General features: G+C 42.1%; 1 protein-coding gene across 1 annotated transcript in view; it reads left to right on the plus strand.

The window, feature by feature from the left end:
- Positions 1–23620, plus strand: part of CCDC178 (coiled-coil domain containing 178) — a 357920-nt gene that overhangs the window by 135733 nt on the left and 198567 nt on the right. Inside the window, 2 exon segments of the mRNA XM_073331282.1 lie at positions 9063–9208; positions 12725–12884. Coding sequence (XP_073187383.1) covers positions 9063–9208; positions 12725–12884 — 306 coding nt within the window.

The raw sequence follows: 23620 nt of genomic DNA on the forward strand, positions 1-23620 counted from the left end.
TGTGCCAACATTCAGCTTCCTTGTCTCAGTCTTCTTCTGTGTCATTACTCAAAGATGTCCCAGTTGCTGCAATTTGTAGAGCTGCAATTTGAACTTCAGCACATACTTTCTCCACCCAATATGATGTGGTTCATGCCTCTAGATCAGATGCTGTAGTTGGCAGTGCAGTTCTGTCTTCAGTATTACTCTGTTCGGAAGCACCCACCTCCCTGTGGAGATACTGCTTCAGAGTCACCTGAAGTGGAACACCCATTAGGACAATACTTATGGAAGATGGAGAGGTTACTCACCTTGTACAGTAACTGGAGGTTGTTGAGATGTGTGTCCCTATGGGTGCCCAGCTATCCGTTCACCTTCCCCTCTGCAGGATTTTGTGGTAGAGAGGAAACTGAGGGTGGTTCACCTGCACCACCCTATAGATCTTCGGTGCAGCACATGAGGATGTGTGGGGCACGAGGATATGCAAGCACAGGCATGGACCAAAGAGACACTGCTGCCAAAAATATCCGATCAAAGGCAAATGGGGGCACATGTGCACCTGAAGTGGAGCACCCATAGGGACACATATTAAAGAACTCCAGTTACGGCACAAAGTGAGTAACCTCTTCTTTCCAACCAAGCCAACTCTATTTCTAGCCTTGCAGGGCACAATATATGATAATTAAAGTTGTGTTATTTTTATGGAAAAGAAAAGCTATTTCGAGTAATTTTTAGAGGTTTCAGTGGCTCCTTCTGAGTCCTGTACAGTGCCATCTCATGTTAACTGAGGGAGTTGGCTTTGTTAGTGGAGGGATATGAAAAATAGTCCTATCACATTTTTACAAAATCTCTAAAACACTCCTAAAATAATGTATTTGTAATGTGTGGCGTACTCAACATTATGAAGCAGCTGGTCATGACTCCATAGTTAAGGCTGAGTTCTCATTTGCACTTGACACAGGAATTTAACCTCTTTATTATGTATGAAAAATACAGCATATGCACCTCAAATTTACAGCACTTACTCTTTTTATGTATAGAATGAATTTTCTGATTTATTTTCAAGTAAGATAATTAATTAGTCTGTATTAAAATTAATTTAAAAAATGGTTCCTTTCAGAAATATATTCTCGACCTTTTCAGTTTTGTTTTGTTTTCTGATTTTTATTAGTAAAGGGATGCCTCTACCTCAGCATTCTTGCACTTGTTGCATAACTCCAGCAGATGGCTGATAGTGAGTGTACATGTGGATAGAAGTCACAGAATATGAGAACTCTGCCTATAAAATTGTTCCTCAAATGTCTAAAACAACCCTAAGTTAAATAAGCTTGTTGTGTAAAAGATCACACACACATTTTTAATGAAGGAGGAACTGTGTGTTTAATCCTGAGAAATTTTATTGCTTTCACCTACATTTGTCATTTGTATATCGTATGTAACAAGCTGTGCAATCTTCAATTGTGTTGGAATGGTTCATTGAACCCTATGGTGTTTTTTCAGGGGCGTGAGAGAGCAGGGTGGGGAAAGATTGACTGTTACCTAACCACCAGTAATTTGAGCAGACTGCCTTAATTGGCGTGGAGCTGTAGTCTCATCATTAGCATCATCCAGGGTGTGATTTGACACTCCCTGTATCAGCTGTTTGGCTGGAATATAAATCTGATTGGCATTGTAATTAATAATGTCCTGTTAGTTTTGAGGCTAATAGCTAAACAAGATTACTACCTTCTCAAATAATTAAAATCTTCCAAGGAACTGTTAGTTTATTTGATATGGTTTAATTAACCTGATAATCAGATTAATGTGATAATCCATTTTATTCAAATTTGATATGTTTATATGTTTTGTTTTATGGTTTTGCTTAGTTTTTAATTTTAGCTAATAAAATGTATAAAACTGGAGACCTGCGTGGTTCATGTTTTTCTTCCCCAGATATCAGAGTTCCAAATCTGAGAAGTTCCTGGGGTAAATAAAGGGGATCAACCTTGTGGTGATCCATAGCAGGGGCAGTAGAACTGGGGTGGGGGCCAGGGTTGGGGGCTGTAGTGCCCCCACAGTGGAAATGTTGTGTGGGGCTCCATTTCCATGTGAACTCCCACATTCTGGGATAAGAGCCAAACCCAGAGGTGTGTCTGGTATTGGAGATGAGGTAGCTCAGGCCATCTGGTCCCTGGCCTGGCGAAGCTGGGTACAGGAGTGGAGAGGCCTTCCTCCACATTTGAGCAAATAACAAGTGCAGCAGGCTAGGGGGAATTGACTTGGGCAGCTTCCATAGCACTATTCCTGGTGGGTTCGGCACAAGTAGCCTACCAAGTTGTGAGAAATGAGCAGGTGAACTCCTATCCTGTGGAGAAGGTTTTGGATAGACTGGGACTGACTCCAGAGGCATACTGGACCAAACTATTCCAGTGTGGGGCACAACAATGGGTAGTGGCTCCGATATTATGAGATCTTGCTGCTTGGTGGTTATGCCTAGAGACTAGCTCCATAGAGAAAATCATGGACCAAGTGGTCCTGGAGAAGTTCTTGAAGGTCCCACCCATAGAAGCACAGAGATGGGTAAGGCAATACTAACCTGCATCAGTAGGTGAGGCAGTTGAAAGGACAGAAGCCGCCTTTGAAACTGAAGGAGCCGGGCAGCCTGAACTGTGTAGCAAACTAGGAGTGGCCTACTAGGGGAGATCAGACAAGGGGCTACCCCGATCTGGGTAGTCACCAGGAAACTCTTAGTGGGAGAGGGTCCTGAGTAACCCAAAACACGGGGATGCACAGGACCTACCAGGGCGCCAGTCTGAGGAAGTGCTTTTGGGGTTGGCTGGGTAAGTCCCATTGTGTGCTTCAGATGTGGCAAGTCTGGATATTAGGTGAGAATGCACAATAATGGAGTGCAATTACCTGTGTTGCTATACAGCCAGGCTTATGGTCTAGGGTCTTCTCTTAATGGCACTAGGGTTCACTTGTACATGGTACTAGTCAGGCTGGGAGGAGTGTCAGTAGAAAGTCTTGTGGACTCAGATTGTGGGTGCACCCTTGTCTGGGGAAATGTGATATTGTCAGAGAAGATGGACTGGAATTTACCCAGAGATGTGTCAGGTATGCAAGGTGAGATCTGGATCTACCCCACAGCAGGGGTTGAGTTGGGAGTACAGGAGCAGAGAGGTCAACTACATATTAGGGTACTGAAGGATCTTCTGTGACTGATGATTTTGGGAAGAGACTGGTTGGCTTTCCCAGCTCTGATACAGAGGTAAGGTGTTATGAATCCAGAGCAGCAGTGTAGGGTACAGAAAACCAATGGTTGATCAGAAAAGGGGTGGAGAGAGCTGAAGATTGCATGAAACAACTGATAGGGGCTGAGAGGAAGCCTTCAGTCATCTTCAGAGCTTATTGGAACATCTTAAAAGAGAATTGACAAGAGCTGCAGGAAACCTCCCAGCAGAAGATCATCAATCAGACAATAAAACCTGAACAAGAATTAGCATAGTCTAGAGTGAAGTTAGAGTGTGGAAAACAGCAGTGCTTGATGCTGGAGCAGACATTGGCCACACTTCAGATTGAGAAGACTGTCAGGGAACAGGAGCTCATGGCACAGATTCAAGAGTGGGCAATGGATGCCCAGTGGGGACCCAGATGGACCTTGTTAGCATGCAGATAAGAGGCCGGGGTGAAAGTAGTGGCCCTTTGAAGAGGGGGAGTCAAGGGACAGTTTTATGGCTCCCATCATGAGGACTGGGGGACTGTCAGAACAACTGGTAGCTACAGAATGCATGCTACAGATGAGAAAGAGAGCAGCTGGTGATTCAGGAAGAGAGAGGTTGCCTCCTTCTGGTGTTTAATCTGCTTGAGGGAGAATTAGACCTTCAGCATGTGGGTCCTTGAAGTCCCAGAGAAGAAAATGAGGCTGTATTGACTGTGTCATGGTGAAGGTATGGACTGTAAGGCTTGCCCTAAGTGTGGGCAAGGTCTTCAAGGAGGGAGGAGTTTACCAGGGTGACATTTAAGAGGGAGCAGGGCCAGTGCAACCTGTGCCTCGTTAACTGACCCCATTAGGGTTAAAACAGGGCACCTGGGTCTAGAGGGAAGGGAGACCTGGTGAGTCAGAGTTCGGGAATTGCAAGAAGCAGGAGCAGCAAGAAGTTCCTGTGAGAGGTAAAGGGAGGGGAAAAAAACATGAGGTAGGCTGTTTTTTGTTTGTTTTGCCTGTGTTGGAAAATAAAAACTACCTGGAAAGAGAGTGGTTGTGGCAGTGAGTCTTTTGGGAGCTGGGGAGAAGGCCAGTTTATTACACGGTCCAGTGACTTAACCATACGACTGTCCTTTCTTTCTGTTGACTGTACCTTAAGGTCCTGTTTCCAATGGCAGTTCTCTTTTGCCAGAAGATTCAAGGAACTTCATGCCTTCTCCTGCTAGATACAGGGTCTACCAGGATAAGGGTCCTTTCCTGAAAGGTTTTCCTGTATGTCATTTGAACAAGGAAGTAGCCTTTCCCACTCTTTTGTCTTAATCCACAAAATTCCAAGTAGGGTAAGCTACATTGCCTGGACATTAACAGCTGTCTGAATTTATCTTTGCTAAGAACTGAGAGATTCAGAGTGGTTATTCATATTGCATCAATATCCTAATTTAGGAAAGTTCAGGCATTCTTCCAAATAGTTTCAGAATGGATTGAGAAAGCATGTATTTCAAGCCTGCATTACCACATGGATGGAGTCTTTGTGGGAAGAGAGATTGGAGGTGTTTCATGGAAATCTACAAGGCAGCCACCTAGACATCAATTCTCATATTCACCAAAAGCTCTCCATGTGTTGTACAAACATAATTGGATGCAGCCTTTGTCAGAAAGATGCGGCTGGCAGCTGTTAGACATTCATCCCTTCCTCCTGTATGATTTTTTTATTGCTGTAGGAGGTCCCAAGCAATTAGACTGGTTGAAGAAGAAAAGTAAGAAAATTTATTTTCTTTGAGATACCAGTCCAGGCCGCCACCTTGGAAAGATTAATACAATGTCCTTTTATAGTTTCCTGTTGGTTTTACAATTGTTCAAGGTCATTCTTTTTACCAGAATTGCTTTCTAAGTCGCAGCTGAGTTCTGAGCTGGTAAGCCGTTTCAGCGTATACTGGGGAGAGAAGGATAATGTGTCAAAAACTTAGTTATTTGTTTCTCAATTTGCTAGCAGGGAAGAACTATACCCAAGCAACTGGCTTGGTATAGAAATTAATGAAGAAAGGAAGTTTAACAAGTATGGACAATATCCCCTAAAATCAGCAATGATTTTATATTTACTTCTAGATCATAGATAAAAATTTTGAATAGCGTTGGCTGATCCCTGTAGAACGCCACTTCCCGCAGCTCCCATTGTTTGGGAACGGTGAACCGCGGTAGCTGTTGGGGGTCGTGCCTGCGGACAGCCAATGTAAACAAACTGTCTTGTGGCCCACCAGCAGATTACCCTTATGGGCCGCATGCCGAAGGTTGCCGACCCCTGTCATAAAAGAATGAAATCAGGTTTGTTTGACAAGATCACCTGATTGTCTCCATATCTGTTCTGGAGCATCACTCCCTGTACACTTGGAGCTGGAGGTGTAATTTCCTGCTTGGGTACACGAATGCACACTAGCTTTGATTAGAAGTGCAGTAAGGCTGTGGGATGGGCTAGTCACCTTGAGTACAATCCCTCCCAGGACCCTAGGTACTTAGTTGGGCAGCTTGCCTGTCCCACCTCCCACTCTGCCACAGCTACACTTTTTGTTTTTAGCATTCTAGCTCAATCACATGTTTGTGCGTCTACCTGAGTTGAAAATTATCCCTCCAGCTCAAAGTGTAGATGTACGCTTAGAGGCAAAGTACCTTATGAAGATTTGATTTCTGGATGGATTCTTTCAGTTATCTTTGAGGTATATATCCAAGATGGGAGGTCTTTTTCCTCTCAGAGTAAAAGTCCATCAGACCAAGTGTCAGGCTGTCACCTGGACAGAAAGGGGAAAGCATCTGAAAAAGAGATTTGTGAAGCCGATTACTTGTAAGTGCATGCGCTCCTTTGCTAACCACCGTAGTTTGGGTATTAATGTGTTTGCTGGTGCACTTTTCTGTGATGCTTTATAAGGGCTGTAATTCTTTGTGTGTGTGTGTGTGTGCAGAGGCGGTGAGTTATATCTCCACGTGGTGCCTTGGCATCAGCGATATTCAGAGCCCGGGGCCCAGCTCCACCAATAATTGGGGCTGGGTGTCACCCTCGGCCCCACCTGCCCCCTCCCCCCCCACGAGAGTCCCCCGGCCTCCTCTTTCTGCCCCCACGCACCGCACCGGAGCAGAGCATCCCTGCCTCTGAGGTGCAGCTCCATGCTGTCTCCCTGCATCAACTTCTGCTGCTGGGTCCTAGTGCCCCCCAACTCGACTGCCAGGGCAGACTGACTCTGAGCCTGCCCTTCCACCTCCAACCCTTCCCTTTTCCAGCGTGACCCTCCACCAGTACAGGAGGCCCCCCCACCGGCAGTCACCGCTCCTGCCCCATGCTGGGCAAGGGGCAGCCCCATCCCTCACCCCCAGTGAGGCTACAGTCAGGGGCAACAGCAGGGGAGGAGGTGCACGCAGCACCCCCGGCACCCACCATGAGGGAGGTGAGGGAGATTCCTGGACCTGAGAGAGGTCCTAGGAGCACATGCAGTGACAGTGGTGGGGGTGAGTGTGCTGCTGGGGGGAGCAGGAAAGGGGGGCTCCTCCCCCAGAGCTCGCTGCTGCTGGCAGGGAAAAGGCTGGGGGGTGTCGTCCTCTCTGGCCCCTGTCCCGGAGCAGCCTGCCTGCACCTCAAATGCATCCCCAGCCCTGCCCCACCCCAGATCCCACACCCCCAGCCAGAGCTTTCATCCCCCCACACACTCTCAACCCTCTGCCCCAGCCCTGAGCCCCCTCCAACACCACAAACCCCTCATCTCCAGCCCCAGCCAGAGCCCTCATCCCCCCCACACTCTAACCCTCTGCCTGAGCCCTGAGCCCCTCAAGCACCCCCAACACCTTATCCCCAGTCCCAGTCAGAGCCCTCATCCCCCTTTACTCCAACCCTCTGCCCCAGCCCTGAGCCTCTCTAACACCCCAACCCCCCCAGCCCCAGACAGAGCCCTCACCCCCTACACCCCTACTGTCACCCTGAGCCCCTCCCACACCCCTCATCTGCAGCCACAGCCCTCACCCCTGCACTCCCTCCCATCCCCAAACTCCCTCCCAGAGTCTGCATCCCAATCCCCTGCCCCAGCCAAGGGCCTGCACCCCAGACCTCCTCCCCCACCCAAACTCCCTCCCAGAGTCTTGGGCAGGTGGGGGGGGGTGGAGTTTGGGCAGGGACAGGTTCTGGGCACCACCAAAAATTATACAAACCTGCCGCCCATGTGTGTGTTTGTGTGTGAGATCAAGAGGTATGTTTCCTCCTCCTTAAATTCAGCTCATTTACACTGCTATTTAGACAGGTTTCAGAGTAGCAGCCGTGTTAGTCTGTATCCGCAAAAAGAAAAGGAGGACTTGTGGCACCTTAGAGACTAACGAATTTACTGGAGCATAAACTTTCGTGAGCTACAGCTCACTTCATCGGATGCATTGTTGAGCTGAAGTGAGCTGTAGCTCACGAAAGTTTATGCTCAAATAAATTTGTTAGTCTCTAAGGTGCCACAAGTCCTCCTTTTCTTATTGCTATTTAGAGTCCATTAGTATGGATTACTAGAGCTACTCTTTGTAATTTTTCCCTATATGTAAAATGGGTTTCTGTTAAAGTAGCTCCAGCCTCCCACCTGCTTATTGTTGTTCTATAGCTCTCTTCTTTCGGTGTATTGGTTCTGGGGAAATTGCAGTCCTGGTTATACTGTGGGTATTAGCGGTATTGTTTGCTTGCATCATGAGCCTTTTTTAATTTTCTTCATCCATCTGGTTGTCACCTGTGAAATGAGAAGGGGCCATTGCATTTCACCTGATTCTTCACCAACTGTGTAACTAAAAGCCAAATAGTCTTTGCCATACTGCTTGGATACAATGGAGATATGAAAATCAAGACATACTTTAATATCTATGGTGAATTACAAGTATTTTGTGAAAAACAGTTCTTCCTATTTTAAGTTTAAATAATTTGGTCTCAGTATGCATTTGAGAGGCAATGTATCTATGGATTAGAAAAGAGGACTGTAGTTCAGGATTTTTATTTTTTACTCTCAGTTGTCCCACTGCCTGTATTATGGAACAAGTACCCTACAAACAGTTCTTGTCTGAAAATTTTGACCTATGTCTAAAGGCACCTGTATCTTTACACAATTAAATAAATATACTGATATCCAAAGGTACTGAGCACATACAGCTCCCATCGAAGCCACTAGAAGCTACAGTTGCTAAGTACCCCTGAAAATCAGGACTCTTCTTCGATACATGTCTAAGTGTGGAGTAGTTGCCTATTTTAAGGCACACATTGTGCTTTTAACTTTTTGTGCCTTAGTTTTCTACTGAGTAAAATTGGGAGAATATTTTCTACCAAACTTCATGGAGATGTTGCAAGACTCCATTAACATTTGTTAGTATTTTGATAACCTAAAGTGAAAGTTGCTACCTAGGATCCTGATCCTGCATCCATTGAAATCAGTGGGCACAGAATTGGGCCATGTGTGAAAAGTTTTGTTTATCTTTCACCTGCTATTGGTGATTTTGCATATGCAAGCCCTTGTTTGTTTGAAGAGGCCAACAGAATTATTAGAAGCTGTTTGTTATGTATATGAGAGCACAGATTAAGAAGGGGTGTGTCTATTAATGAAGAAGGTATTATTCAATATGCAGTTGTGAGGATACAAATATTAATAGCAAGGTTGTGCAACAAGTTGAGGAACAATAACTTAGACGTGTAAAATTTTGCCCTTAAAGAAACAGAATTATTTCAATTGCACTAAGTGCTTCAACATCACTTCTGAAAACAGTTCTGTGTCTTCAGGTATGCAGTTTCATGCATCGTTGCTCATAATTGTGCACTTAAAATACAGTATCTAGAAATCTAGCCCTCCCTACTTTACACACTATATATATACACACACTCACACATTTTCTTCTTTGTTTCCAGGGAAAATATTCAGATGTTTCCTGTCGGCTAGATGAAACCATTCACATTATTGAAAATTTTCAAAACAGAATTCATGAATTAAATGAATTAGCAGAGACAAAGCAAAGACAAATTGAAACTACAGAGAAATCCCTCATAGAATTGAGGTAAGAATTTCCATTCCTATCAAAGTTTTTTAAAACGTAGCTTTTATGTTATCTGTACAGTATTATTTATTGTAAATATAATGCAGTTTTTATCAATAACTTGAAAGTATTTTTGTCTGATTATGCTTTGTGGGTTTTGTGCATTTGTAGAAGACATTCATGATAAATTGTCTGCCTGGTAAATGGTATTTCAGGCATCAGGACTATTTTCCAAAATCTAATAAAATCCATGGTCAGTTGCATCTTTAATTAATGGAGGATTTCTTGTGTTCTGGTTTTTCTCTGTTTCAAGAAATGTGGACTTACACTTACTGTGACTGATGAGTCCTGAAAATAGTCTCCAAGGGCCCTATCCAGCTGAAAATACCTGTAGCCTTCTAGGCCACGCAAGCCTTGGAGGGCCATATATGATGATTGCACAGCAGGCTTACTCTTCTCCAGGATAAAGGTGAGCCTGCTGTGCAATGTCAAAGAGAAAATAGCTGTGTTCTGTTGAATTGCAAAGTTACTTACAGGATGGGGAAGTCATGAAAAAAGAGTTTCTTGCCTCCACACACTTTAGCTCCCTTCTTCCAGCCACGTTCACTTCCATTTGCAGGTGCTACACATTCCCAACTGCCTGGGATTGGCTTCTTCCAAACCTTGATTCAAGAAGAATGATTCAGCTGAACCTGGTGTTCCGACCTCCAGTCTAATGGACTCCAAAAATACAGAGGATCAGTGCTCAGCATCTCACATCCCGCGGTTGCTACTGACATCCATTTGATCAGTTTCATGCAATGGGATGCTGTATCCCAAACTCTATTCCTTGGTTCTGGCCAAGAACCTTTAAGAGCAACTGAAGTTGGTAGTGAAAGGTTGTAATGTTTGTTTGTTTTGGTCACTACCAGTAACTCTCTGGTTCTAAATAGTTCTTGAGTTCAGCACTCCTTCTGCTGAGGGATTCCTCCAAATTTTTCCAATTCCTACTCTTTAAAAAGACCATTGATTTTGAAATTCTGTAAAGAATACTTTGAATATTTCTTGAGCCTCTGCTTCTCAGGTATCCCATCTCACTCTTAAAGATCTGAAGTCACTCCACTTCCAAGACTTGGATCCAGATGATTGAAGTTGCTTGTTCCCCATCTAATTTTTACCATTCTCCTCTGCGCAGAGACCATACAGCACAAGCAGAATTCTTCCCCCATGTGAATTGCTGGAAAACTAAGATAGTGCACCTACAGCATCTATGGTCATTGGAGCACACAGCCTTTGTTTAAAAAAAAAAGGAAGGGGGGGAGAAAGAGAAGGGAAAGGTTCTTTCTCATTGCTTGCTACTTCTTGCTGATTGTTATTTCCCTTTAGTGAGGATTAGTGGTGCGTATGCAGAAGAAAGGAATATTTCTTGTCTGTTAATTTCTTTTATTCTATTAATGTCTCTAATAATCTGTCCCAGCAGTTGGCATTTTATGTACATATCTTAAAGAAGGCTTTCCCTGGAGCCAGTTCCTATTTTTGGGTGATATACCTAGTTAAATGTTAAACATGCTTATATATTTGGATTACATATTTTACTTTTGGGTGGAATGGTGATTGGTTTAAGTGATTGTTATACAACTTTAGAAGAACTCTTCTGGTAGTTTGCAAGATGGGTAAACCCAAGGTTCCCAGCATCCTCTTCAAAATGCTTGAACTGACCCCATCTATGAGGAGAGAGATCAACTCATCTGTGAGGATTAGTGTAGATGTTGAGAAAATTAAGGCAAGTAGCATGTAAGAAACTTTCCTGTTTGAGTCTGACTCAGTGTCTTAGACCCAGTGACAAAAGATCATTCAAATACCTCAATAGATTTTTAGTCTGTTCATCAGCAGTCCTATGATATGGGAGTTACTGTTTCTGTGAAGAAACCGTGCATACTTGAGGGAAGCAGCTGGAGGCAACAGCCCTTGATTCCAGGTGCTGATTCCTGCCTGGCTTGATGGAGAAACTGGAGACATGGGGTTCCTGCTGCTGCCTTCATTCATGGCTATTGCTTACTTTCTAGCTTACTCTCTCACACTGTTATCTGATCTCCTCTTCCACTTATTACTGTTTAACTGAAAAAAAAAAAAAGCAAAAGCCTAAACATAAACTACAAGAATAAAATAGAAATTTTGACCTATATAGTACTAAAACAACAGTACTATAAAATTAAAAATTTTCCAGAGTAGGGGCAGCTGTGTAACTGAAAAGACTACCACAAATCCCTATGCTAACACACTAATTAAGGAAAACACAGTCCCATCCTAAAACCAATCAAGGCAACCCAATAAAAATGGTGAACCATTTTGAAAAACCTTACTGCTTTTCACTCTCCCTCGGAAAAACAAAAACCCTATAGAAAATGCATAGAACTAGCAATTCTAAGCAAGAACCTACCACATTGCCAACTGCACCAAGCTCCTCTTGTCTCACTGGGGGTAGAGAGGGGCAAGTTTGATTGGATTAGTGGGAGATAGCCAACACCTGGGGTCCTAAGGGAACTGGGAGTGTGCATACTTAATCATACTGGAACCTTTCCCTTCCCTGTGCTAACTGCCTACATAATGTGCCTGAGACATAAGGAGAAGGAAATGGGAGCAGAGGGACAGATTAAGGGGCACATGCTGGTGACAGGGACAAGCTGGGGGGAAAGAGTGCAGAAGGGTCTGTAACCAATAGAACATACTTTCCTCCAAACCTTGTAATTGAACCCAGGATTCCTGAATCTCAGCATTTCTGTGCTTTCAGCAGATAGCTGTAAATCCGACTGGCAAAGTATGTATCTCATTCCTCACTCGTGTCTAGTTCTACTACTGCTACCAGATATGATGTTAGTAAGTGGTAGAGGTCTGTGCAGTGGATGTAAAGTTTCCAGTACTGCTGATGACACATGTGAGATCACCATGATTATACATGAAGGGATTTTTGTGTGTTTGCTTTTTTTAAAAAAAATGAAGGAAATTGCATTACCCACACCTCCCCCCAAAAAGCTATTTTAAAACAACATTTAGGTTACAAAGTAAAGCACTGAAAAGTTAGGAAATGCCAGACTTAAGGTTTCCTGTGCAACCTTTATTCATCCCCTTGTGTATATGTATTATGACAGTCTTTAATTACACGATCAAATACTATATTATCTATAGGACTCCTAATTTGCTATATTTTATTTTTCATATCCTTTTGTGTGAAAAATGCGACTCCATTAGTAACATGAGTACTCATATATGGACCTCTGAGGAAAATGAAAATTATAACAAGTACATTTTAGAAACCTTTAAAGATGGCCTAACATAGTAGTCTGATGGAGATGGATTAGTGGGCAGAGTACATGTGAGGTTGTTCAAAAGAACATGTTATATCTATCACATGGTTCTATATCGTTTTTCAAATGGATCTTAACATATGTGAGATTTGTCTGTCTTTTTGTCTACAGTAAAATTAAATATTAAACTATATAAGGTAAGACTAAAAATCAGTTTATAATAATTTTTAAGAAGAACTTTTTTCTTTTAAAGGGAAAATTTTAGTGCTGTTAGCTGTAAGCAGGAGAAAAATCAGATGATAATTGATTACCTCCAGAATGAATTAGAAAAATATGAGAAGAGAATACAGCATGAGGAAAAAACATATGGAGAATTACTATGGACTCGACAGAAAAATTTGGAAGATATGAAGGTGGGTACCATTAGAACTGTTTTGTTTAACAGAAGTAAAACAGCATCACTTAAATCTGGTTAGTTACTGACTTCTTTGAAATACTTTAGCACAATTTTATTAAATTTTCAGTATATAAGGGCACAATCTTCTTGGCAATATGCAAGTAACATCCCCTATTGACGTCCTTTGCTATTTTTCTGTGTTAGGACTGTAGGATCTGGTCCTGATATTCCTAAATGACTTCCTTTAGGATAAGTATACAGTTATTAATTTGATGCTGCAGTGCTAATTTTATATGTATGTTTAATGTGTTAAGTGTTTCCTGTTCCATTTTCCTGACCTCTGTTCTGCAAAGCAATGTACACACTAAATCTTTTATCACTTTATAAATTGGAAGGCAACAGATATTCCATTATGGCATCTTCTATATGAAATTTGACTAGAACACTAATGCTGTATTTGGCACCAAGCAGATGGACCCCCTGAGCCTGTGTAGAGTTAATTGCAAAATCAGGGCCTAGTGAAGCAGAAGTTTAGAAAATACAGTTGCTTTTGCTACAAAACTCTTACGAGAGATCAGATACTGTAAAATTCCCTAAATTCTATATTGAAGAATTATTTTCACATTTTAGCTTTTCTATCTAAGATAAAGAAAAATTAAGTTGTGGGGGGTTTTTTTGTCACTGACAACATTTAATTTCTGTTTGTGCTTTGCATACAACTGATATTAAAAATACTTGCATGGTTCTAAGAACACTGATTGATTAATATTTTTATCTTCAAAACAATCTTAGATTATTAAAATTTGACAGAATTTTAAAAATTTACTTTATTGTACTCTTCACCACGATATCGCTTGTTTCGTTTTTGCACTTCACTCAGAATAGGCATTGAAAATAGACTAATAGCTTCTATTGTCATTTTTACTTAGTTTCACTTTTCAGCTTTGATGTACTAGCACAGTGGTACTGTACAGTATTTTAATTGCAAACACTACAGGGCACTGTTTAAATCGAAGTAAGATTTTTTTTTTCATTCAGATATTACCAAAACAATGTATAAAACATTTTAGTTAACACTGGACCTGTTTCTCTCCTGCCTTTGCACACTGCAGGTATTTACACTTGTGCAAAGTAATACATGTGAATGTGAAATATCAAATCACTCCACTCACAATAGTGGCAGTAGTGCTTTGTGCTCACTTTGCATTGGTACAGTGTTGTAGAGAATAAGGCCCATTATGTTTTTCAAAACTTGGTTTTGTTTGTTTCTACAAAGCCTGTGTTGATCAGAACATACAGGAGAATGAACATAAATACAGAGGTAGATTTAAAAGTTTTGCGACTTCATTAACTGTTAACTTTAATGGGAGACTGCACTAAACCCACAAATACCAGGCATTCATTTGGGTTCAGTGCAGCGTGAAATGGATAACATACCAAATAACCAATATTCAGGCTTGCCCCTCTTCAGCCTAACCCTGGGGATTCACCCTCTTGCTCTGTCTCTGTTACTATAAGGCATGTTTTCTACTTTTTTAATCATTCTCAAGACTCTTCTCTGAACTCTCCAATTTATCAACATCCTTCTTGAATTGTGGATACCAGATCTGGACACAGTATTTCAGCAGTGGTCATACCAATGCCCAGTACAGAGGTAAAAAAACTTCTCTATGTCTACTCAAGATTCCCCTGTTTATGCATCCAAAGGTTGCATTAGCCCTTTTGGCCTTAGTGTCACACTGGGAGCTCATGTTCAGCTGATTATCTACCACAATCCCCAATTTTTTTCGGAGTCACTGCTTCTCAGGATAGAGTCCTTCCCCCATTCTGTAAGGCCTACATTCTTTCTTTCTAGATGTATACATTTACATTTAACCTTATTAAAACATATATTTTTGCATGCATTCAGCTTACCAAGCAATTCAAATCGCTTTATGTTAGTGACCTGTCCACTTCATTATTTACTACTCCCCCAATTTTTTATGTCAACTCCAATTTTTTATCAGTGATAATTTTATGTTTTCTTCCAGGTCATTGTTAAAAATATTATGTAATGTAGGGCCAAGAACCAATCCCGATGGGACCCCATGAGACACACACCAGCTCGATGGTTATTATATTAATGTATGTGTATTACTATAACACCTACGAGCCCTAGTCAAGGACCAGGACCCCATCGTAAGAGGGCTGTACAAAAACAGAACAAAAAGGCAGTACCTGCCCCAAAGATCTTAGATCTAAGTGCTGTGATAGCTTCTTTAAACCTTACATTCTGCAGATACAAAACAGTGTGCTTTCCCAAAATGTATACTAACATATACACTTACATTCCATACCGATGTGCCTGGTATAAACACATAGAAAGCTGAGGATCTCATCACAGACACTGGGATCATATTTGAAGAGAGATTTCCAAAAAATACTCTTCAACATGATCCCTTGGCATGCTATTCTTTTAGCTCTAGCACAAATACAGTTCAGATTATATTATTACCTGCTACAGTACTTACATGGTTAGTATCCTATCAATTAAAATAATTACAAGTAGGATTATTCTGTTTTTTGAAGCTGGAGAAAGAATTCCTGAATAGCCAAACTCCCTCCCTGTCCCTTCCCAACCTTAAATCTAGTCCCACATTTAGGTCTAGCTATTGGATGAACCCTAACAATGTGCTTCTAAAATGCAGATTCATATACCCATCAAACAAACTTGATTACATATGAAAATAATAATCTGGAATAAATTCTGTCGCACATAGCATCCAGAGATATACTGATATTTTATATTTTCTTTCAAAGGATAGCAATGGGCATCACTGTCTAGTTCTGTTCAAAATCCTTAATGAACAATAATTTCTTCTAGAAGGTGTTCTATTCTATTAATTAATTACAATGGTGTGTGATACTAGGGTGGTTAATAATAGATGGATATTTCGTTATGATAGCTTTTAAACTTGAATTTACAAATATCAGTTTTTCCCCAAAAATTGAAGTAGACCTCCCCAAATATATACAAATATGTTTTGTTTGAAACAAATTGCTTTCCATAGTGGCAGGGCTTTCTCTTTCCCCCCAAAAGTACAGGGTGACATTAAAAGTACCAAGCAGAGCTGTGCAGGAACTGAAATTTCCATTTCACTGTAAATTCTGTGATTTTGAAATTTGTTTCATTCCAAAGCTGAAAGAGAACAAATAATTTCAAAATTTCCTGTAAAATGAAAATGTCCAGAAGTAAGTTTCGGTGATGACAAAAGGCATTTTGAATGATAAAAAGTTCCACTGGAAAAATTCAACCAATTTTAATGCCAAATCATGATATGATGCTTCATCAGCTAGCATTACTAATGAAAGCTTATGCAGAATGATGTATGTCAGCAGTACATATTATAGAAATAAAATATCACCATGGTTCTTCAATATCACTCTTCTATGGGTGCTCCATTGTAGGATGTGTATACACCGGTGTGCCATCAATTGGAGATTTGAATTAGAAGTGTTTGCACCTGTGCACCACATGGCCTGCTGCTTCAGGGTGAGGCAGATAGGGTGAAGCAGTTCCTTTTCAGCTGCCTGCAGCTCGAGACAGAGCATCTGCATGTCTGCTGCTTCCTAGCAAGTACTTAGTCATTCTTCCATTATTCATTTTATTTCTTTTATTTTTTTAACGTATTATTAAGTTATTTGGCATAAATTTATGCCTTGGGGAGAGGGTGTCTCCACCTACCTTTTCTTTTCCCCAGTCTCCAGGACTGATTCCTTGGCCCTCTTAGCCTTATATCTGTTGTATGCCGAAGGCCCCAGGATTCAAAGACTGTCAGACTTGCAAAATGTTTTGTGCCCGGAGCAATGGGCATTATATCTGTCCCTGGTGTCTCAGAGACTCTCATGTCCCATCCCAAGTGCAAAGTCTGTATGGTGTGTAAGAGCAGGTCTTGCAAAGGGAGCTGAGCTGAAATTCTTCCTCGTGGAACTCTCAGGGGTTTGAATTTCCCCACCGCCCCTGAGTATTTCAGCACTTCCCAGGGCTTCTTTGGAGATAAAACATTCCAAGAAAAGAAAGTCTCCCTCTACTGAGAGAAGAAAAAGAGATAAGTCACTTCTTAGAACTGTTTCTGAGAAGACCTTGTGTCCCAGAATGGGTACCTCTGAGGCTCTGTCAGGCATCGGCACTGGGCCATTGGTACCATCTAAACAGACCTCTCAGGATAGCACTGAGACTCGTCAAAATCAACCATGTGAGAAAGTCGAAGGCAGTGGTACTGTCTGTTACTCAGACTCATATGGAGCCCTCTCTTACCTCTGCTCCCTCGGATCATATATGCCTGGAGCACAGAGATCCCACTTTGACAGCTCCTTTGGCACCAGCTGCAACTACCTTCCTGTCCTCACAACTAGTTCTCCAGTACCGCTCCCAGTCTAGGCTATACATTATAAAAGCTTTCCTAAAAACTTTAGGTTTCTTTCACAGGAAGACTTCTTCATTGGAGGAACCATTGTCACCCCTTTACCTGAGAGTTTACCACAGTACCTCTGTGCCTGCCAACCACCTCCTCTCTTCAGGTTCCAGCAAGTGTTCAACCCTTGGTACTTACCCATCCACCTGTCTATATGCTGCAACCTCCTGTAGGATTTCCGGCACTGATGCCTACAGCACCAATGCCTACTGCCCCTCCTTTGGACTTGGGACAATACTGAGGATCAGAAGTCTTCATTAGCTTTTTCTCTGATGCCTCGGAAGCGTACCCTGACAAGGACTTCAGAAGCTGCCACATGCCCATTGAATACGAATTCCCCTGGGGTCCCTTCTCCTACCCACCTCTTCAGTGGGATATTTTGGGATCCCTGGACAACCTATGGGGACCAATTGTGTAGGGCTTCTGCCCTCAAGAGACCACATCTGGAAGTTCCCCAGTCATCTCAACAATCACCGGCACTGCACTCATAGTCACCAGTGCTGCATGTTTCCCTGGTATGGAAGGAAGATCAGGAGGTTCCACTGCCACCTCCAGAGGAGGAGATACATCTTTTTCCTCTCCAAACAAGGCATTGATGCCAACACCACCATCCTATGCAGACAATTTTAGGTAATTTCAGTACCTAATGAAGAGACTTGCAGTATCTCTTCAAATCTTGACAGAGGAGATATGAGAGTCCTGGGCACTCTCTGATGGACATTCTTCACACCAGTCTACGTGAGGAAATAGCACTGCCCGTTAATGAGGCGCTCTTATCTCCAGCCCGTAATTTGTAGCAAACAACTGCTGCCATCCTCACAACTATCTGTAAAATGGGAGACAAAAAAATTATCTACCAGTCAGTGGGCTGGAATATTTCTTCTCACACCCCAGTCCCAACTCCCTGGTAATGGATGCAGTTAATGAGAGAAACTGTCATATTAGAGGTTTCAGAGTAGCAGCCGTGTTAGTCTGTATTCGCAAAAAGAAAAGGAGTACTTGTGGCACCTTAGAGACTAACAAATTTATTTGAGCATAAGCTTTCATGAGCTACAGCTCACTTCATCGGATGAAGCTGTAGCTCACGAAAGCTTATGCTCAAATAAATTTATTAGTCTCTAAGGTGCCGCTAGTACTCCTTTTCTTTTTGTCATATTAGAATTCAAGATCCTATGCAAAGGAGGACATGACAACAGCAAAACAAAGACACTGAACTTCAGAAAGGCAGATTTCAATCAACTCAGAGAAATAGTAGGCAAAGTCCCATGGAAAGACCAATTAGGAAGAAAAAGTCAAAGGGGGCTGGCAGTTCCTAAAAGTTGTAATACTAGAGGCTCAAAATCAAGCTATTCTGATGGAGAAGAAAGATAAGAGCCACAGGAGTCCAATATGGCTGCACAAGGAGCTTTTTAGCTATCTAAAAACCAAAAGAGATACATATAGGAAATGGAAGGAGGGGCATGTCACCAAGGAAGTATAGAGGGAATAGTGTGAGAGTGTAGGGACAAAATCAGGAAAGCCCAGGCAAAGAGTGAATTACAGCTGGCAAGAAATGTTAGAGACAACAAGAAGGGGTTCTTCAGACTGTGGCAAATTTCCGGCACTACTTTGATGGGTCTCGCGCTTTCTCTTCTTGGGGACAGTTCAGGGCATCGTTTCTCGCCCCTGAACTGGGGTATTAACTGCCCCACTAGTGTCCTAGAGGAGGGGAGTGGAGAGGGAGGGACCCGGGCCCGCCCTGTACTCCGGGTCCCAGCCCAGGGGCCCTAGGGATAGCGGTAAACCGCTTGAACTAGCGGTTCCTTCCCCTGGGCTTCTTCCCTCTTCTGCCCTTCAGCTTGTGGGGCTTCCTGCTCTCCCTCTGCACAAGTGGGCGTTTCTTTACCTAGGGTCTTGGTCTTCTTAGCCCACCGCAGCACTTCTCCAAACTCTCCTCTGCTTCCCTCCAAACTGGTCTCTGCTCCAACTCCTCCAAACTGCTCTCTGCTCCAAAACCAATCCACTCTGCTTCAACTCCTTCTCCTGTCTAATTGAAGCAGGAGGCTTTTATCAGGTGACTGACTTCAGGTGCTCTAATTTGCTTCAGGTGCTTTAATTAATCTATAGCAAACTTTCTTCCCTCTACAGGGAATAAGGCTCCCTTCTAACACTCTCCTGCTGCCCTCTGGCCATGCTGTATCACAAGACAAACATGTCAGACAAAAAAGAAAGATCAGGGATGATGTGGGTCTGCTGCTCAGTGGAGAAGGTGAGCTGGTAACAGAAGATGATAGGAAGGCAGAGCTGCACAAAGCTTACTTTGCTTCAGTCTTCTCACAAAAAATAAGGTGGGACCAGATGACTAGCAAAGTTACCATAGACGTTACAGGGGAAGGGATGCGGATTAGGATAAGTAAAGAACATGTCAAAGATCTTCTGACCAATTTGAATGAATTCGGATCAGTGGAGCCTGATGGTATTCACTCCAGGGTACTAAAGGAATTAGGTGGAGAAGTCTCAGCGCCACTGGCAAGAATGTTTACAAACTCATGGATGACAGGAGAGATCCCGGAAGATTGGAAAAGGGCTAACATAGTGCCCATCTTTAAAAGGGGAAAAAGGAGGAGCTTGGGAACTATAGACCAGTAAGCCTGACTTTGAGGTAGAGCCACCTACTTGTGTAACTTGGAAATGATTTTTGATTTGGACAACATCTACACAGATTTAGCCTTTACTAGACATTATTCTATCACCACAGCATCAATATTGGATGCAAAGTTTGGAAAGACAATCCTACACCCACTATTTAATAAGACTCTGAACCCACCTCCTGCTGGAACTGCTTGTGAGTCACCTGGGAAAAGAAGGTTACTTACCTATATTGTAAATGTTGTTTTTTGAGATGTGGATGCACACATATTCCCCGACCTATCCTCCATCCCTCTGTATTGGAGTCTTCAGCTGGGTATTTCAGTGCAAAGGAACTGAGGGGGGTCAGGGCGATGCTGCCCTTATGTACCCAGGGGAAGGGCGTGAGCACCACCCCTATGGGTACTACTAGGCAAAATTCTCCATATTTGGTGCTCTGGGAATGCACAGACCTGAGTGGAATATGTCTCCACCCACATCTTGAAGAACAATGGTTACAATACAGGAAAGTAACTGTCTTTTCCCAAAACAAAGGGCAGTTGGAGGGCAATCCTAAGACTCAAAAACATGACTACCTACATTCTTTCGCAGCATTTCAGGATTGTGATCCTGGCTACCATAATCCCTTGTCTGAGTCAATGGGATTGGTTTACTGCTCTCAACCTTCAATATGCATATTTTCATGTCGCTGTGCACTCCTTCCATAAATATTTCCTGTGGTTTGTTGCTGGTTCAAAATCTCACCGACATCATGCCCTCCCCTTCAGACTTTGGATGGCCCCCATCAGTGGGGGAGAACCTGGAGCATTCATGGCTCACTGCCTTATGTTACCTTCTATTGTGACAAGGTAATACTACGGCCCAATCCTCGGTTTATCATGTAAGTTTCATCAGACTTCCATATCAACAAGGATATCCATCTGCCAGTATTCTTCACCAAACCTCCCTCTTCCAGAGATGAGATAAGCCTTCACACTGTAGATATTTGGAGGGCACTACCCTTCTATCTGGATAGGACTAAATGCTTTGAGGTTTCCCCTAGGCTGTCCATACCCTTTTCTGAAAGAATGAAAGGACAATCAGTCTCCTTTTAAACATTATCAGGTATTGGTTCATATTCTCTGTGTATATAAAGTCTGCTGCAGTTTCCACGATATGCATCTGATGAAGTGAGCTGTAGCTCACGAAAGCTTATGCTCTAATAAATTGGTTAGTCTCTAAGGTGCCACAAGTACTCTTTTTCTTTTTGCGAATACAGACTAACACGGCTGTTACTCTGAAACCTGTCATTATCAGAGTGGATTTCAAGTTGCATCATAACCTGTTATAAGATCATTGGGATACAACCACCCTCCCCAGAGTGTCAGCAAATTGCATCAGGGCTCAATTCACTTCAGTTACCCTCCTCAATGACGTTCCCATCACTGAAATTTACAGGGCCACAGCTTGGTCTTAAGTTCACCTGTTCTCCAAATATTACACTACTCTATCTGCATCCAATACTGATGTGACCTTTGGTGATGCTGTCCTCTGCACCATCTTGGATTCACCCCCCTCCGTACCCATCTCAATGTTGAGTTATTGCTCGAGAGTCTTCTACGGTGGAGTTCCCATAGGGACATGTACTTGAAAAAGAAGGAAAGATTACTTAATTTTCAGGAACTAGAATTCTTCGGGATGTTTTGTCCCTCTGGGGGCGCCACCTCCTGCCCTCCTCCTCTACTATGGAGTCTCTAATTCTGTAGTTGAGAAGGAACTGGTGCAACAGAGGATCCATTCTTCCTTATGTGCCCTCGTTCTGAAGCATGAGGCCATGTGGTGCATAGGCATAGACCTGCAGATACTGCTAATCCAAATCTCTGGTTGAGAGCACACAAACGCGTGCACACCATACAATGAAGCACCCATAGAGTCAAAAATCTCAAAGAACTCAAGTTATTGAAAGGTAAGTAACCTCTCCTTGTGGTGAATGTACTAAAAATATTGGAGGAAAAACTAAATCAAACCAATCTATTTCCTGAATAATATAACATATATTAGTTATCTTTTATGATCTATTAGAGATCTATATAGGTCATCTTGTTTTTCTTCTAGCTATTTCTTTCAGTGTGTCAGCAGGTGTTACCTTCAGAACAGTCACCATATGTTATTTACAAAAAATAATTTTAATCAACATTAATGTTGTTTAAAGATAGGATTGTAGCATATGCATGTAAACGCAGGAGTTTACATTTCAATACGTGGCAAAAGATGGAGGATATTTTTTTAAAAGCTGCAAAGAGCCACAACTCCCTCTAGGCTATTTTGTGTGTGTGCAGGGTAAGGGTAACAAATCGTCTGGCTATAAAATTGTCTTTAATTAGTTGACTCAGTGGCTTCCAACAGTGTGCTACACTAGTATGTGGGAGTCCCATGTTACAAGATAGACTTCTGAATCTCACTCCCTGCTCCTGGGTAGACTTAGCATATTGTGAATGTGACTTATATGGTGTCCTGTGGGGAGTGCTGACAGTATTACCCAAATAACCATCCTACTGTCTGATTTTATTGGCTTATGGGGAAGTTATACACCTGCCCTCCTGAGGAATATGCACAGCTGGAGTCTGGGTGCCATGGTGGTAATAACATTTTGAGTGAGAATGGAAGGGATGAAAAAGGGGAAGGGCAATGGGAATTTAAAAAACAGATTTGTCTTACTGCTCACTGAGAGGCAAGTCATATGGCAAAAAATACAGCAGCCCCGACTGTAAATGTAGATTAATAGTATTGCAACAGTCACAATTATGATATAAAAAATGGGAACAATTACCAGTTATGGTGTCTGATAGTGAAGGTTGTGCTTAACCTTCTCACTCAGAAACTTTTGAAAATGCTTTTGGTCTTTGTCCTTAGAGTTGGAAGAAATTATCTTCTGCAGTTTTTGAGTTATCGGGTAAAAATATACTTTGTGCAATAAAAATTGCATCAGTTTGTTTCCCTACAGAGAACTAAAATACCATCGGGACATTGAAACTTGACCTGTTAAAAATTCTTCTTAAAGAAGACTATGTTTGAGGAAAAAATTGGCTAGAAATTAACAAAGTTATGCACGCTTGAAAATTACATACTGTATATGCACAGAATTGTATTTTGCCAAGTCTAAGAGTTTGCACTCCTGGAAATGTGGTCTATATTTTTTTTTCCAGAAGTGCACACCCTTTTCAAAGTATGTTAATGGGCACCTGGTGGCCTTTAGGATTTAAAGCAGCTTAAACGTCTATGCCACCTTAATTCCTTAAGACAAGTTAAGCATCTATACTGACTTAAGGACTTAGAGGTTTAAGTGCTTACACTGCCTTAAATCCTTAAAGCAGCAGTGGAGTATTAGCATTTGAAAATCATTTTCTTTTATAATAACTAAAAATCAGGGAAATTAAATGCAAAAAACACTACATTAATGCAGCATGAAGGATGCAGTTATACTTGAGAGAAACAGGAAATTCAAAAGCTTGTTCCTTCAGCAATATTAATTTGGTCATATTATCAGTACACATGTATGCTATTCTTGTTAATCTAACTGAATATCTAAATTGATACTTGCTGTTTATATTAAATGTCTAACATAAAATATACAGGATGTCTAATATGGCTGATTTAACATAATCGTAGCAATGTTGAAATTTGCATTTTC

Source organism: Lepidochelys kempii, chromosome 2, assembly GCF_965140285.1.
Source record: "Lepidochelys kempii isolate rLepKem1 chromosome 2, rLepKem1.hap1, whole genome shotgun sequence".
NCBI classification, from domain to species: domain Eukaryota; kingdom Metazoa; phylum Chordata; order Testudines; family Cheloniidae; genus Lepidochelys; species Lepidochelys kempii.